The 16,116-nt window shown below is 47.3% G+C and overlaps 1 protein-coding gene and 1 pseudogene across 1 annotated transcript; both read right to left on the bottom strand.

The window, feature by feature from the left end:
• Positions 1-374: 374 nt before the first annotated feature.
• LOC133282183 (olfactory receptor-like protein OLF1) lies at positions 375-1,280 on the bottom strand (the record flags this gene model as incomplete). Its single annotated transcript, XM_061478252.1, has 2 exons — positions 606-1,280; positions 375-494 (listed from the first exon to the last, which is right to left on the bottom strand). Coding segments are annotated over exons 1-2 (795 nt in total), but the record flags the coding sequence as incomplete, so codon positions are not given.
• Positions 1,281-5,166: 3,886 nt separating this feature from the next.
• Positions 5,167-6,122, bottom strand: LOC133282182 (olfactory receptor 5AU1-like; annotated as a pseudogene).
• Between the last annotated feature and the right edge of the window lie 9,994 nt (positions 6,123-16,116).

Below are 16,116 nucleotides of genomic sequence, written 5' to 3'. Positions count from 1 at the left end.
TCAAGCCTGAGCCTCTTTTTTGTGGGCACTACTTTCATTTAGCACAATTTAGACACAAAACAGATGGTGCTCTCTCAGGCCTGCTATTAAATACCTGATACTTATTTGGATGAATTACTGAAGGCTCAGGCCTCGCTTAAAACCATCGGAACCTGTTTGAAGAGAACCATTCGTTGTGCTGCTTCTCCATACCCTGCACTTGCTGTAATAATGACCAGTAGTGAACAATAATGACCAGTAATGGCCAGTAATGCTCAATTCCATAATCACAGATTTCGCATATTCCTTCCTTACCTCCACAGTACTGAAGAGCTCCAAATGTTCTTTCAAACCCTGCATAGATATGGCAGCAGCTTTTGCTCCCACAGCCTCCTCAGAGCCCCCTTCACCTCCTTGTTCCTCAAGCTGTAGATGAAGGGGTTGAGGGTTGGGGTGAGGATGCAGTAACACACCGACACCAGCTTTGCCTGATCCCATGAGGATGCCTCATGATGCTGGACGTAGGTGAGGATCCCGGGTGCGTAGAAGATGGTGATGGCAGCCAAGTGGGAGGCGCAGGTAGAGAAGACCTTCAGCCTCCTCGTGGCCAAAGGGATCTGCAGGACGGTGTGGAGGATGTAGGTGTAGGACACCAGCATCATCAGGAGAGAGACCATGACGTTAAACACAGTGTTGTAAAAAAGCAAGACCTCATTTGTGCTTGTGTCTGAGCAGGAGAGCTGCAGGAGGGTGGGCAGCTCACAGAAGAAGTGGTTGATGCTCCTGGCCTGACAGAAGGACAACCTCCCTGCCAGCGTGATGTGCACCAGGGAGGTGAGGAACCCGATGCTGTACACCAGCACCATCATGCCATAGCAACGCGCCCTGGTCATGGTAGTGGTGTAGAGCAGGGGCTTGCACACAGCCGTGTATCGGTCGTAAGCCATTACCCCAAGCAGGAAGGTCTCACAGATAGCCAGAGCCAGGAAAATATACATCTGAGCAAAGCAACCCCAAAAGGAGATGTGGCTTCTCCCCAGCAGGAAGGTCTCCAGAGCTTTTGGGATGATAGCAGAGGAAAGGCAAACATCCATGCAAGATAAGTGGCTCAGGAAGAAGTACATGGGGATGTGGAGGTGGGGGTCAGTGTTGATCAGCAGGATCATCGTCAGGTTCCCCAGAACTATTAAAACATACAGGGACAAGAAGACTGTGAATATGGTGGTTTGTAGCGCTGGGGCATCAGAAAAACCCAAGAGGACGAAGCCAGATAGAACAGTGAGGTTTCCTGTATCCGTCATTTCAACAAGTTGATGGATTTAGATTTAAATGAAAGCAATCAGTGAAATAAACCTTTAGAAGAGAAATAATGTGGAAATTTAGTTGAAGTTTAATCCATAAAGTAAATGCAATAGAAAATGGTGTATTTGTAATGCTTTACTTCTGTGTGTAGCCCAAGATCTGAAGTCAAAGTGGTGAAGGAGCTCATTACACAACCTGAAATTAAAAGAGAATAATTCTACCATGATTGATATACACTGCACAACTGATACACTGAGAAACATCACGTCTATCAAAGTATAATACAATAAAATCAAATAAATACATCTCAAAATGTGGAAAACAGAAAAGATTTTGTATTTTCTTCACTGATTTCTGGGAATTTTAAAGTTTTTTTTTCTCTCTTTTTTGTATTTTTCACAGTGGATTAGTACTCTTCTGTAGCTTCATTGCTGTTGCTGCATCATTTTCATCACAACACAAAGCCATGTACTTGAAATTTGGTTTACATTCTAAGTTTATTGGCTTTTGAAGAACCCCCACCATCCATAATGTTAAGGGAAAGCAGTGGTCTTGGCTCCAGCAGAGCTTTGCTGTCATTGCAGCGAGCTGCCTATGACCAACCTAAATATGCACCTAAGGGTGTAAAATATATCATACATAAACCAAAATTTTAAGGCTTTAGCTTGGATATTTTCATCTCCGCCATTCAATTCCTCTGCAGATGAATTATTTAATGGAATATCAATCTATGAACGGCTACATCACTGCAAAAATACCCCTAAATCTGTTGTAGTTGGGGTGAGGAACATGGGTTTTTCAACCAAACCCACCCTGTATTAGGGCACTATTATTCACACCACAGACTATCATAGAATGCTTTGGGTCGAAGGGACCTTAAAAGTCATCCAGTCCCAACCTCCTGCCGAGAACCCCCACACTGCATAAGGTTAAGGGAATGCAGTGTTCTTGGCTCTAGCAGAGCTTTGCTGTGATTGCAGTGAGCTTCCTATGACCAAACCAAATATCCACCTAAGGGTATACAATACAAAATATACCATATATAAACCAAAATTTTAAGGCTTTACATTGGATATTCTCATGCTAAAATATCTCTAAATCAGTTGTAGATGGGGTCAGGAAGGTTGGTATTTTTGAAGCAAACCCCATACTTGGGGCACTTCTATTCACACCGTGGGCTATCATAGAACGGTTTGGGTTGAAGGAAAATTAAAGCTCAACCAGCTCCAACCCACTGCCATTGGCAGGGACCCCTTCCACTAGAGCAGCTTGCTCCAAGCCCCTGTGTCCAACCTGGCCTTGAACACTGCCAGGGATGGGGCAGCCACAGCTTCTCTGGACACCCTGTGCCAGCGCCTCAGCACCCTCACAGGGAAGAACTTCTTCCTTATCTCCAACCTGAATTTCCCTGTTTCAGTTTAAACCCATCACCCCTTGCCCTATCAATACAGTCCCTGGAAAAGAGTGAAATTCAACATGCCATCAAGCATATGAGAGGCAGCATGACCAGAGTCAAACTGGACACATCACCCATCAAACCCTTTTGTACCTGCTTGGTTAAAGAGGAAGGTAGTGGTGGATGCAGTGCCTGCAGCTCCTCCTGGAGACCATGCGATGGGTTGAAGGAGAGATGCCTGGGAGCAGGATGCTCCAGGCTGGCTGGTGGAGGGGTTTTATCTCACAGGAGGCATTACCTCAGAGGCTTGTGTTGTGCAAACTGCTCTCCCAAAGGACCCTCCTCCATCGGATAATTAGTTTGACTTGATCAGCAAAACAACCTCTCAATTCCTCTCTCCCCAAACTCCTTCTGGCTGCATCAACACCTCCAAGACCAGTTCTCCTGCAGAGACCTACCCAGGAAGACAGGCCCAGGACAGTTTGCTTTGTATTTCCCCATCTATCACATACCTCTTCCTTTCAGTGTTTCACTGAGGAAGCCCTTTACTTCCACAGAGATCATCTAATATTGCATTGAAGGGAGCTGGAAACAAGCACAACAAAGCATCCTCTCTGTGTGGATGGTTTGCGCTGGTCATGGGGAGTCCTTTCCATCACATACATTTATTTCCATACACTTGACTAGTGATTGTACAACACTTTGGTCAAAAGCACTGGCTCAAAGCGTGGCTGCTTTGAGGATATATCAGGGTGAAGTCAGATTTCCCAGTCTTCATCTGAAGAATCCTGAGTGCCCGTGTGTCCCGAATGCTTCTCCTAGATGAAGAGACATGATAAAACCCTTAGGAAAAATACTAAATGATAACCTTGTCCCAGACATCTAGAAAACACAAAGGATGGGGCAATCAGGGGAGAAAATTGAGCTATGAAAGTGTGGGGAAGGAAGAAGAAGTACACAGGTGGCTTTAGATGTTTTCAATGTCAACCCGTTTTTCTGCTAGAAGGCACCAGACTGACAGTCCGGGAGATGCATTGGAGGAGGGTAGAAAAGGATTTCTGTGTGGTTTTGAATGTCTTTCTTCCCCATTGGGTAGTGGGCTAAACCGAAGTCTTGTGAAGTGGGGAAATCAGTATAACAGAGAGAGAAATAACTCACAATCAACTTCTGGAAAGAAGAAGAATATGTAATTCAAAGATTATTAAAAAGAACTATATGAAGGCAAAAAGAGGCACTAAGCATACCTGGGTGCGCTTATGCAGAGTGAATAATCAGCTTGAAGTCCCAGATGCAGACAGCTGGGTACTGCACTTGCTCCATCCGCTTCGTCAGGGGACCCAAGCAAGCAGCACCTTGGGTGTTCAGGGGAGAGGAAGACCCCTGATCCTCCCTCCTAGCAGCACTCAGGTTTTTTACAACCCTACTTCAATTCACAGCAGAGCAGAGGCTCAGATATGACTTGTCCCCATTTAGCACAAGGGCTCTGATATCAAGAGACTGACAGAGCTTTATTTCTTAGAATCCCAGCCTGGATTCAATTACAGAAAGCTTACATGAAGAGGAAGTGGGGAGAAGTTACTGCTGGTTCCCATTTCACTGGGGATATCCCTGATGCAGTAAGGGGAGTCAGAATTCAAGACTGGTTTGAATTGAAGGGACCTTAAAGCTCATCCAGCTCCAACCCCTGCTATGGACAGGGACCCCTTCCACTAGAGCAGCTTGCTCCAAGCCCCTGTGTCCAACCTGGCCTTGAACACTGCCAGGGATGGGGCAGCCACAGCTTCTCTGGGCACACTGTGCCAGCGCCTCAGCACCCTACCAGGGAGAAACTTCTGCCTAAGAGCTCATCTCAATATCCCCTCTGTCATTTCACGTGACCAAACCTTATGGGCTGGAGTTGAAATACCTGGAAATATCAGTTAATATTTCCTTAAAACCAGAAATAAAATCAGAAATCATTTGTTAATATAAAACATGAGCTCAGATACCAGCTGGTTTGATGCCAGCAGGGCAAAGCCACCACTTTCTCCCTTTTTGCTCTCTGAAGCCTGAAATAAAGTCTATTGTTATGTTTAATAGCATTTAAATAATAAAATATATTAATTTCAAGTAATATTTAGGTAACATTCGCATTGGACAACAACTTTCTTTCCAATACACAGTCACTGTCAGGTCTCAGGCTGCAGCCAGAGAAAGTCCTGTCGATCCCAGCACAGAATGCAGCCTTGGTTTAAGGAGTAGCATGTTTTCCAGGTGTCATGCTTCCAAGTATGCCTAGTCCCTGCTTTGTGAAGGTGCTATATCCACCCATCCTCATCAAGGTGCTATATCCACCCATCCTCATCAAGGTGCTATATCCAACCATCCTCATCAAGGTGCTATATCCAACCATCCTCTTCAAGGTGCAATATCCAGCCATCCTTGAATGCGCAATATCCAGCTACCTTCTTCTCCTCACCAGGGCAGGGTAGCCCTCTCCTTTCAGCTGATTAGGAATCATGAATGGACAAAGAGGAGAGGACTCTACTTTCTGCTTTCGTCATGGCATTCTTCATATCCACATTTCTTAGGCTGTAGATGAGTGGGTTCAGCATGGGGACAGCCACAGAGTACAGCATGGAGATCACCTCGTCATGCTTCGAGGAATGGCTGGAGACGCGGAGCAGGTACATGAAGAGGGAGCTGCCATTGTACAAAGCAATGGAGATGAAGTGAGAGGCACAGGTGAAGAAAGCTTTGTGTTGACCAACCACAGACAGCATTCGCATGACAGTGGAAAGGACCAAAAAGTAGGAGATGAGGATGAAGACCGCGGTGCTCAGTACCTTGAACCCCACCACGGCAGCCAACCATCACCTCGATGGCAGGGGTGTCAGAGCAGGAGAGGGCTAGCAGTGGTGGTCCATCACAGAAGAAGTGATGGAACATCTTGGAACAACAGAATGGGAGACGAGATATGGAAACCGTGTGTATGATAGAGCTGATCACGCCAGCTAAGCAGGCACTAGCCAACAACCCAATGCAAAGCCTTTGGGACATGACCATGGAGTAGGAGAAGGGGGTTACAAATGGCCATGTAGCGATCATAAGCCTTAGCAGCCAGCACGTAGCACTCGGTTGTGGCACAGGTTGCAAAGGAGAAGAGCTGGGTGGCACATCTAATGAAGGAAATCACCTTCTTCTCCACTAGAACATTGAGCAAGGCTTGAGGGATGATGTTAGAAGAGTAGCAGACATCCAGGAGAGACAAGTGGCTTAGGAAGAAGTACATGGGGGTGTGTAGGCAGGAATCCATTCTGATTAATGCAGTTACTCCCAGGTTTCCTATGAAGGTAACAGCATAGATGGCAAGGAATAAGACAAAGCACATCACCCACAGGTCTTCCCTGTTTGTGAAGCCCAGGAGAATAAACTCAGAGGGGGACATATAATTATCTTCAACCATAGTAAACCTATAAGCAGTTTGCGTGATTTATGTCTTTAAATTGAAATGCTGAATAGGCCCAAATCCCTCAATAATGTTAAGAATGTGAGGTTTTATCTATCAATCAGTTACACCACTTTAAGTCAATAGAAAGTTTGTATTTTTTATATACACACACATGCTGCTACTTAGAAGGAAAAAATAAAAGCGCAACTTTTTCATTTTGATGCAGCTGCCTTTACTTTTCAATCAGAAATGCTTCCATTACTGTGCTCCCAAAGATGAGAGGCGGCTGCAGGGCCTTCAAGGAAAGGACAGAAGTCACCTCCTTGCTCCCAAAAAGCCGTAGTAGGGAATGACCCTGGTTATTCCTGCCTAGCACTTAATGCTCTGTAACAAAAGGTGGGTTTCCTACCCCATGCAGGTTACCAGGATGGATCCACCAGTAACCCAGGAACCTGGTTACTGTATAGGCATCCTCACCCATTTAATTCAGCATCAGAGAGCACCTAAATAAGCCCAGCTGCTCCCCTGGGATTATTTAGGTGGTGATGGGTGTGATTTACATACATCAACAACAAGGAATTAAATCCTTCATCTCCATGGGATAAACCTGTTTTGAGATCTGATGTGTTTTCCTTTGCTTTCATTACAAAATCTGGGATGGCTTTGTCAGGAGTAAAGATGTGCAATGCGGACGCTTTCTGAGAGGGATCTGTGGATCTATAGGAAACAACTGATGGAGAAGGGAATCATTTAAAACACCATGAATTTGCACTTCAAATTGTGTACGGATAGCACAGGCTATTTAATGAAAAAAAAACATTTAAAAGGCAGAATGAATTTGATATCCTCAACAACAGAAGGACATGGAGCAAGTGCAGAGGAGGAGAAGAGGACACAAGGATGATCAGGGGCTAGAGCACCTCCCATACAGAGCCAGGCTGAGAACATTGGGGCTGTTCAGCCTGGAGAAGAGAAGCTGCGTGGAGACCTCAGAGCAGCTTCCAGTGTCTGAAGGGGGCTACAAGGATGCTGGAGAGGGACTCTTCATTAGGGACTGGAGTGACAGGAAAAGGGGTGATGGGTTCAAAATGAAACAAGGGGAGTTCAGGTTACAGATAACAAAGAAGCTGTTCCCTGTGAGGGTGCTGAGGCACTGGCACAGGGTGCCCAGAGAAGCTGTGGCTGCCCCATCCCTGGCAATGTTCAAGGCCAGGTTGGACAGAGTCTTGGGTGACATGGTCTAGTGTGTAGTGTCCCTGACCACGGCAGGAGGTTGGAACCAAGCTCCTTGCCAACCCAAACCACTCTATGATTCTACAACAATCTACATTTCATACAACCTGAAGCCTCAGCCAAGAACTGCACTAGGAAAAGTGGGGTTTAAGGCATCATTTCTAAATGTGAGGGGACTTTGTTTGAAGCTGTTAAACCATCTGACATTGCTTTAACAGGGTCAGGAAATAAACTGTCTACATAGGATCAGCCAACTGTAGAGGCAACATGATGGGCTTAGTTTATTTATCTATTATTTCTCAGTTTTCTGAGAACAAGCCACTTGGCTGCCCAAAGCTTCCCAGCACGTAAGAAAAAGGTGGTTTTATCTTAAATAAAAGGCGTGACTATCCCAGCAACGTCCAATCGGTGGCGGTGTTGCATAAGAAATCCGGATCCATGATTTTCTAGCCACTTATTTCAAAACTTCTGCCTTTTGATACCTAAAGGGACTCCTGTAACCATTTTGCATCTCTTGGAGGTGACCACAGAGAGCAATGGTACCAAGAAGGAACAAAAATCACATAGGAAAAGGAATGGATTTTGTTCAGAAGTAGATGAATACAGCTTTGAAGGGGAAATGGGCATCTAAAGAGCCAGCATATGTGGATACTGTCATGTCCTGCTGGCAACAGTAAGAGTCAGCTTCAGGATGGTAACTTTACTAAAGAATAAGAATAAATAAAGAATAAAAGAGAACAGATAAAGATTAAAGTATAAATAAAGAATAAAGTATAAATAACGAATAAAGACTTATTTCTTAGTGCTGGCCAGGGTCACATCCCTGTTTGGGTTATTTTCCCCGGGATTAAAGAGTGTTTTTCCCACTGGAGATGCCACAGCTCAAGTGACCACAGGTGGAAAATCTCCATCCAGGACTCAGCCAAGCCTTCTCCTTCCTATCAGCCCATCAGCTCCAAATCCATTCCCAGAGGAGCTTGTTAACACAGATGGATCAGGGACATCTCACACCTTGGAGTGATGAGCTGCTAAAGAAATGGGGAAGTTTTGGGTGTGTGGGGAAACCCTGTGGTGATTGTTTTCCCTGGTGGCATTGCGATTTTACAGCAACCAAGATATGGGGGAGCTGCAATTTGTGCCAGGAATGACTTCTTGCATAGGAAATAAAGATTTTTGGTTGGGTTTCTTCATTACCTTTGATTTCCCTGTTGTTTCAGGGTGTTGGTGTGTTTCCATGTTTGCTTTGTGTTTCTTTAATCCCCATTGCCTCAAACCAAAGTGCAACTCTCCTGCAGCAAACTCTATTGATAACATTCTTGCCTTTGTTTTTAACAAACCACTCTGGGTATAAATTAGAAAACTCCTTAGAGCTTCTCTTAAAGGCTTTGAGAAAGGTAGAACTTGAGGAGGAAAATGAAAGGGTGAAGCTCTACAGCTGCCTGAAAAGAGGTGGCAAAGCCCAATTTGACTGTGATTTAACTCAGCAGCCTGGTTCCAAACACAGACCTGTTGAAGAATTTGCATTTCACTCACTTGGCTCATGCACAATATCCCATTGCTCCATAACTGCATTAAAAGATCAGTTCATCCATTTAGATCTTGGGTTTCCATCCTTCCTGGGAAAAGCCCATAGCAGCTGCGCCCTCCCCACCCTATGAATCACTGAGACCTCAACTAAACTGAGGCTAGGAAAATCAGTCTCGTGTGTGTTAGTTTCACATTTAAGACAAGAATATATTGCGTTATATATAAATATATAGTTTAGGATGCATTTAATATTGTGTTTTTATATATATACAGACATATACATATATGTTTATGTGTATAATTTGCCAGTCATAGGAACAGAGACCTCCTAGATGTCCTTTGTGACCAATAACTATGGCCTGCTGTTCATAGTCACATCAGTGACTAGTCATGGTCACATCAGGTTGCTCCTGGCCTCATTCAGGCAGCTTCTGAACATGTCCATGGGTGGAGGCTTCACAGCCTCTGGGACAAATCCTCATAGAAACACAGAATCATAGAATCACTAGGGTTGGAAAGGACCTTAACATCATCCAGTTCCAACCCCCTGCCATGGGCAGGGACACCTCACACTAAACCATATCACCCAAGTCTCTGTCCAACCTGGTCTTGAACACTGCCAGGGATGGAGCATTCACAATCTCCCTGGGCAACCCATCCCAGTGCCTCACCACCCTCACAGGAAAGAATTTCTTCCTTAGATCCAACCTAAACTTCCCCTGTTTAAGTTTTAACCCATTACCCCTTGTCCCATCACTACAGTCCCTAATGAAGAGTCCCTCCCCAGCATCCCTATAGGCCCCCGTTCAGATACTGGAAGGCTGCTCGGAGGTCTCCACACAGCCTTCTCCTCTCCAGGCTTTACAGCCCCAACTTTCTCAGCCTAACTTCATACGGGAGATGCTCCAGTCCCCTGATCATCCTCGTGGCCTCCTCTGGACTTGTTCCAACAGTTCCATGTCCTTTTTATGTCGAGGACACCAGAACTGCACACAATGCTCCAGGTGAGGTCTCAGGAGAGCAGAGCAGAGGGGCAGGATCACCTCCTTCGACCTGCTGGTCACGTTCCTTTTCATGCAGCCCAGGATACGGTTGACTTTCTGGGCTGCAAGCGCACACTGAATCCGCCTCATGTTCATTTTCTCATCAACCAACACCCCCAAGTCCTTCTCCACAGGGCTGCTCTGAATCTCTTCTCTGCCCAACCTGTAGCTGTGCCTGGGATTGCTCCCACCCAGGTGTAGGACCTCACACTTGGCACGATTAAACTTCACGAGGTTGGCATCAGCCCACCTCACAAGCTTGTAAAGGTCTCTCTGGATGGCATTCCTTCCCTCCAGCGTATCACCCGAACCACACAGCTTGGTGTCATCAGCAAACTTGCTGAGGGCGCACTCAATCTCAGTGTCCATGTCAGCGACGAAGATGTTGAACAAGACCGGTCCCAACACCGATCCCTGAGGGACACCACTCGTTACTGGTCTCCAGCCGGACTTTGAGCCATTGACCACAACCCTTTGTGTGCGGCCATCCAGCCAGTTCTTTATCCACTGAGTGGTCCATCCATCAAATCGATGTCTCTCCAGTTTAGAGACAAGGATGTCATGTGGGACAGTGTCGAACACTTTACACAAGACGACATCAACTGCTCTACCCCTGTCCATCAGTTCTGTAGCCCCATCACAGATGGCCACCAAATCAGGCAGGATTTCCCCTCAGTGAAGCCATGCTGGCTGTCACCAAGCACCTTGTTGATTTTCATGTGCCTTAGCATGCCTGCCAGGAGAATCTGCTCCAAGATTTTGCCAGGCTCACAGAGGTGAGACTGACTGCTCTCTAATTCCCCGGGTCATCCATTTTCCCCTTCTTGAAAATGGGGGTTATATTTCCCTTTTTCCAGTCATCGGGAACTTCCCCTGACTGCCAGGATTTCTCAAATATGATGGCCAGTGGCTTCGCAACTTCATTTGCCAGCTCCTTCAGGACCCACAGATGGATTACATTGGTACCCATGTGTCGTGGTTTAAACCCAGTCAAGTAATTCGTTCACTCACTTCCCCCCCCTTTCTTGCCCTCCCCCTGCTCTCGGAGGGACGGAGAGGAGAATCAAAAGAATGCAACTCCCACAGGTTGAGATAAGAACAGTTTAGTAACTAAGGTATAACACAAATCACTACTGCTACCACCAATGATAATAATGATAAAGGAAATAACAAGGGAACAGAATACAACACCTCACCACCCGCTGACCGATAACTCGCCCCCCAAGCCCGACCAAGCTCCGACCGATACCTCCTCCAACCCTGCACTCTCCCAGCCCTTCCGGCTAACTCCCAGTTACCCCCCACCCCGGGCATGACGTGCTGTGGTATGGAATACCTCCCCGGCTAGCCCGGGTCAGGCACCCCGTCTCTGCTTCCTCACAGCTTCCCCTCCTCCCTGGCAGAGCATGAGCCTCACAGAGTCCTTGGTCAGGGTAAACATCACTTAGCAACAACCGACAACATCGGCTTCACCAACACTGTTCTCAAGCTAGAAGTCAAAACACAGCACTGCACCAGTTAACACAAAGGAAAAAACATGACTGCTACTGCTGAACCCAGGACACCATGTACATGTGCACATTCAGATTTTTAAGATGGTCTCGAAGCAGATCCTCTCCTACAGTGGGCGCAAGGTCTTCATTCGCACAGTCCCTGCATCTGCCTTCCAAGACTTGGGTGGTGTGGTCAGAGCCTTTGCCAGTGAAGACCAAGGCAAAGAAGTCATTCAGAACCTCAGCCTTCTCCAAGTCCTATGTTGCTAGTTTTCCCGAGAGATTCCTGAGGGAGCCTACATTCTCCCTTGTCTGTTTTTTATTTGCTATGTACTTGTAGAATCCCTTCCTGTTTTCCTTAATACCCCTAGCCAAGCCAAGTTTAATTCTAACTGGGCCTTAGCTTTCCTAACCTGGTCCCTAGCTTCTCGAACAATATCCCTGTACTCTTCCCATGTCACCTGTCCTTGCTTCCACTTATTATAAGCCTCTTTTTTCAACTGAATTTTCCTCAGCAGCTCCTTATCCATCCAAGGAGGTCTCCTGACCCTCCTGCTGCACTTCCCTCTGGTTGGGATGCAACACTCCTGAGCTTGCAGCAGGTGATCCTTGAATATCAACCAAGAGTCTTGGGCCCCTCTGCCCTCTAGGGCTGGATCCCATGGAACCTTCCGAAACAGGTTCCTGAAGAGGCCAAAGTCTGCTCTTTTGAAGTCCAGAGCAGTGAGCTTGCTGCATGCTCTTCTCACTGCTCACTGTCCTGTGGATCTCAAATTGGAGCATCTCATGATTGCTGCATCCAAGGCTGCCCTGGAGCGTCACATTTCCAATGAGCCCTTCCCTGCTGGTGAGCACGAGGTCAAGCACAGCACCTCTCCTTGTCAGCTCCTCTATTACTTGCAGAAGGAAGTTGTCTTCTACACAATCGAGGAACCTCCTGGACTGCTTGTGCCGGGCCGTACTGTCCTCCCAACAGATGTCAGGGTGGTTGAAGTCACCCATGAGAACAAGGGCCTGTGAGTGTGAAGATTTTCCTATCTGTCTATAGAGTGCTTCATCCACAGGTTCTCCTTGATCAGGCGGTCTGTAACAGATCCCCACAGTAATGTCTCCCATAGCTATATTCCCTTTAACCCTGACCCACAAACTCTCTGTGGACTGCTCACCTGTCCCCAGACAGAGTTCCATACCCTCCAGCCTATCCCTAACATAAAGGGCAACTACCCCTCCCCGCCTGCCAGGCCTGTCCTTCCTAAAGAGCCTGTAACCTTCCATTCCAACACTCCAGTCACAGGAGCCATCGCACCATGTTTCTGTGATGCCTATTATATCATACCCTCGTAGACGTGCACACGTCTCTAATTCCTCTTGTTTGTTCCCCATGCTACAGGCATTTCTATAGAGGCACCTGAGCTGAGCTCCAAATGAATCCTGCTCATTGGCTGGAGCAGCTGGGATATCTCTACATTGCTCCGAGCATTTATTATAGGTGCTGGACACTGACTGGGTGTGATGGGATGTATTGATGCCCCCCTCCCCCAACACATCTAGTTTAAAGCCTCCTTGACCAGTCTGGCAAGCCTCCTACCAAAACTGCTCTTTCCCTTTAGACCAGCTCCACCAGCCCCCACTAGACCTGGCCTACAAACCTGGGTCCCGTGTTCAAGGCACCCAAACCCCTGACTATGACAACACCCTTTTAACCAGTTATTAACCTGGCTAATCCTCCTAGCTTTTTTAACGTCCTCCCCTGCATCGTGGGGAATTGACAAAAAGACTATCTGAGCTCCAGAGCCCCTCATCACCTCCCCCAGGGCTCTGTAGTCCTTCTTTATGTTCCCCAGGCTACTACTATCTATATGCCTAGCACCCACATGTATCACCAGGAGTGGGTAATAGTCCATGGGACGTACTACAGCAGGCAGCCTTTCTGCCACATCCCTGATCCGTGCCCCTGGTAGGCAACACACCTCCCTTGAGACGGGGTCAGGCCGACAGACGAGTGCTTCTGTCCCTTTCATTGTAGAGTCCCCTACTACTATGACCCGCCACTTTTTCCTGGCAGCACCAGTAGAGATCTTCTTTAGCAGTGCATCAGCCAGCTGTTTCTTTCTCATTAGCCACCTGCAGGACAGCAAAGCGGATCTGCCTGGGGACAACAGATTTAGGGGGAAGCCCCTTGCTTTTGATTGTACTTTTCCTATTTTATTTGTTGGTTTTTTTTTGTCACTAATTCCCAGCTTCCCAGGTTAACGGCCTCCTTCTTGCCTTCATGACCTAGAGGTGAAGCTTGAGGCCCCTGCACAGTTTGGGCTGGGAGCAAGCATTCCTGCTTCCCCTCAGCTTCCCTGACATCTCGCAGCCTATTAACAGCATCCCCCAGCTCAGCCACCTGCTGCAGGAGGACCTCCACCAGGGAGCACCTAGTGCCGCCCAGCCCATTGTGCACCATTCCCTCACAAGACCAGTGCAGACAGTCTCTACCCCCTGAGCTCTGCGCTGCAGCCTCCCCTCTCATCGGCCCTGTCTGGGTGCCTACGCTGCCACCGCTGGGGCAGCCAGAGCAGAGCTCCCTGACCGGGCCCTGCTCATACGATGAGTGCTCACCATCCTGCTCACCTGCCCGCGCGAACTGCCTCGACCCGCTCTGTTCGTCACGCTCCTGTTCGCTCGCGCTCCCTGGGGCAGGTTTTTAACCAGTCAAGGCTAGTGCCGCTGCTTCAGGCTCCGCCCCATGTGAGTAAGCTGCTCACGTCAGCTGAGCTGCCGGCTGCTGGGCAGGTCCTGTCGAGGACTTGAGGCTCCCTCGGTGGCTCTTGTCGCTCTGAGTTGAGGTTCCTGGACGCTGATCTCCCCCCCCCCCCCCACTCAAATTGACTGGTCTGTAATTCCCCAGGTCATCCATTTTCTGATCTAAGTTTCCTCAAGGGTCTTTTTAGCAGTTGCTAGACAGGATTCTGACCAGGGGATTGACTTGGCTTGGCCTTGTATCTGCTTCACCATCACCAACTTTCCTGATGCTCTGGAGTCTTGGCTGCAGTTGACATTGTTCTGTGTCCTTGCTCTACTTCTCTCGCTCAGGTACTGTGGGATGGTCCCTACACACTGTGGTGTTCTCCTTTGTCTCTGTTTAAAGAGATTAAGGAAACAAACCCCTGTGGCAGTCCCTATGCTCCTGCAGAGTAGAAACCATCACCTTCTGCCCCCAACAGCACAGCCAGTGCTCACTGCTCTGGCAGTATCTCTCCATCCAGACCACGTCCCTGCATGGGTAAAAATGGAGTTATTCTTCTCAGGGATAGAAATAGAGTAGAAAGGGGAACTTATTTCCCAGTATTTTTCTCTGGTCATTATTTAATTTTCCTTTACCAAGTATGATATTAGACTTCCAGGGCAGGACCTCTGTTGTCTACCTGGTATGGGTGAATTCTGCTTCACAATGATAGGAAGAGCCGACCCACTAATAGGGAGCATGAGCTGGGATTAGACCATCGTGAGACAGGTTAGTTTTACACTACTGATGGTGTGTTGTTGCAATAGTAATCCTGCTCAGTACGAGAGGAACCACAGGTTCATACCCTTGGTGCATGCACTTGTCTGAGGAGCCACTGGTGCGAGGCTACCATCTGCGGGCTTATGACAATGCCTCTAAGAACCTGCCTAGATGCGTCATTGGTCGCTTGTGATTGACCCAGGAGATGACAGTCTTGCTCAGAATGCATGGATAAAGGTCTTTCCGAATCTTCGTTAGTGAAGACAGGCTTTCCTCACAGGAGAAGGAAAACTCCTGTCTTCAAACCCCGGCTGATGGAGCTTGCCTAGCCTTGTATGGTCTTCCATCAAAGAGAAGGACACTCTTACAAAACCTACGACCTGTGGACTTTGCTGTCACTGTCCTAGCTAGCTAGGTTGTGGCAGTTAAATCTCAGGTTTAAAGGGTGGGGCCAGTTCTACGCAAGCTGCGCTTCACCTAAAAAAATCCACTGAGGAGGCTGGAAGGGCTCACTCTCACTTGTCTATGGGCAGGCAAGGGTCGAAACAGTAGGTGACAAGGTGCATGGGAAGCTGCAGATTCAATGCTGCATATGGGCAGACCAGAGCATGGGTACTTTGAATTAGATCAGGAGTTGACAGTTGTGGTCGGACACTTCCTGATTGCCTAAGCAACCTTTTTTCCAACCAGATTTGGATATCCCACTTGCCCTTGGTCATCGTGCTTGTAGTAAGCGTGGTTAAAGCCCTTCCCAAATGTTTGCTCGCAAAGCCAAGCCATCAATACTGATTCTAGCTCATTCATTCACAAAGACAGAAGCCACTTTTCCCCTGCCTTAAGACAACATCTCCTATCAAGTTGCTGTTCAGCAGAGCACACACAAGAGACTGTTCACCATCCATATACATTACAAATACAAGTTAATTCCCACTCACAACAGGTAAAAGAAAGATTTTCCCACACCAGTGTGTTTTGGCTTGACATCCAGAAAACTCTCAGTTATCACTGATTGTGTGTTCGGGATTGTCTTTCATCCGTGGAAACTAGACACATGCTTAACTTTCATATGAAAACCACTATTTGATTTCCTGGTGTACTTTAGCATGAGCTTGGCATGGCCGTGGGATGTGGGTGCTTATCTCCAGATGGAATTCCATTTCTCTCACCATTTGAGTGAACGGCACTTCAGATGAATGTAAAACACACTTAAAATAAATGCA

This window comes from Pezoporus flaviventris, unplaced genomic scaffold (assembly GCF_033815535.1).
Source record: "Pezoporus flaviventris isolate CSIRO_AGI_PZ_B2104156 unplaced genomic scaffold, CSIRO_AGI_Pfla_v1 ptg000116l, whole genome shotgun sequence".
In the NCBI taxonomy this organism is placed as follows: domain Eukaryota; kingdom Metazoa; phylum Chordata; class Aves; order Psittaciformes; family Psittacidae; genus Pezoporus; species Pezoporus flaviventris.
Note: the sequence above shows the minus strand (reverse complement) of the source record. Positions and strands in the feature narration are given on the sequence as shown.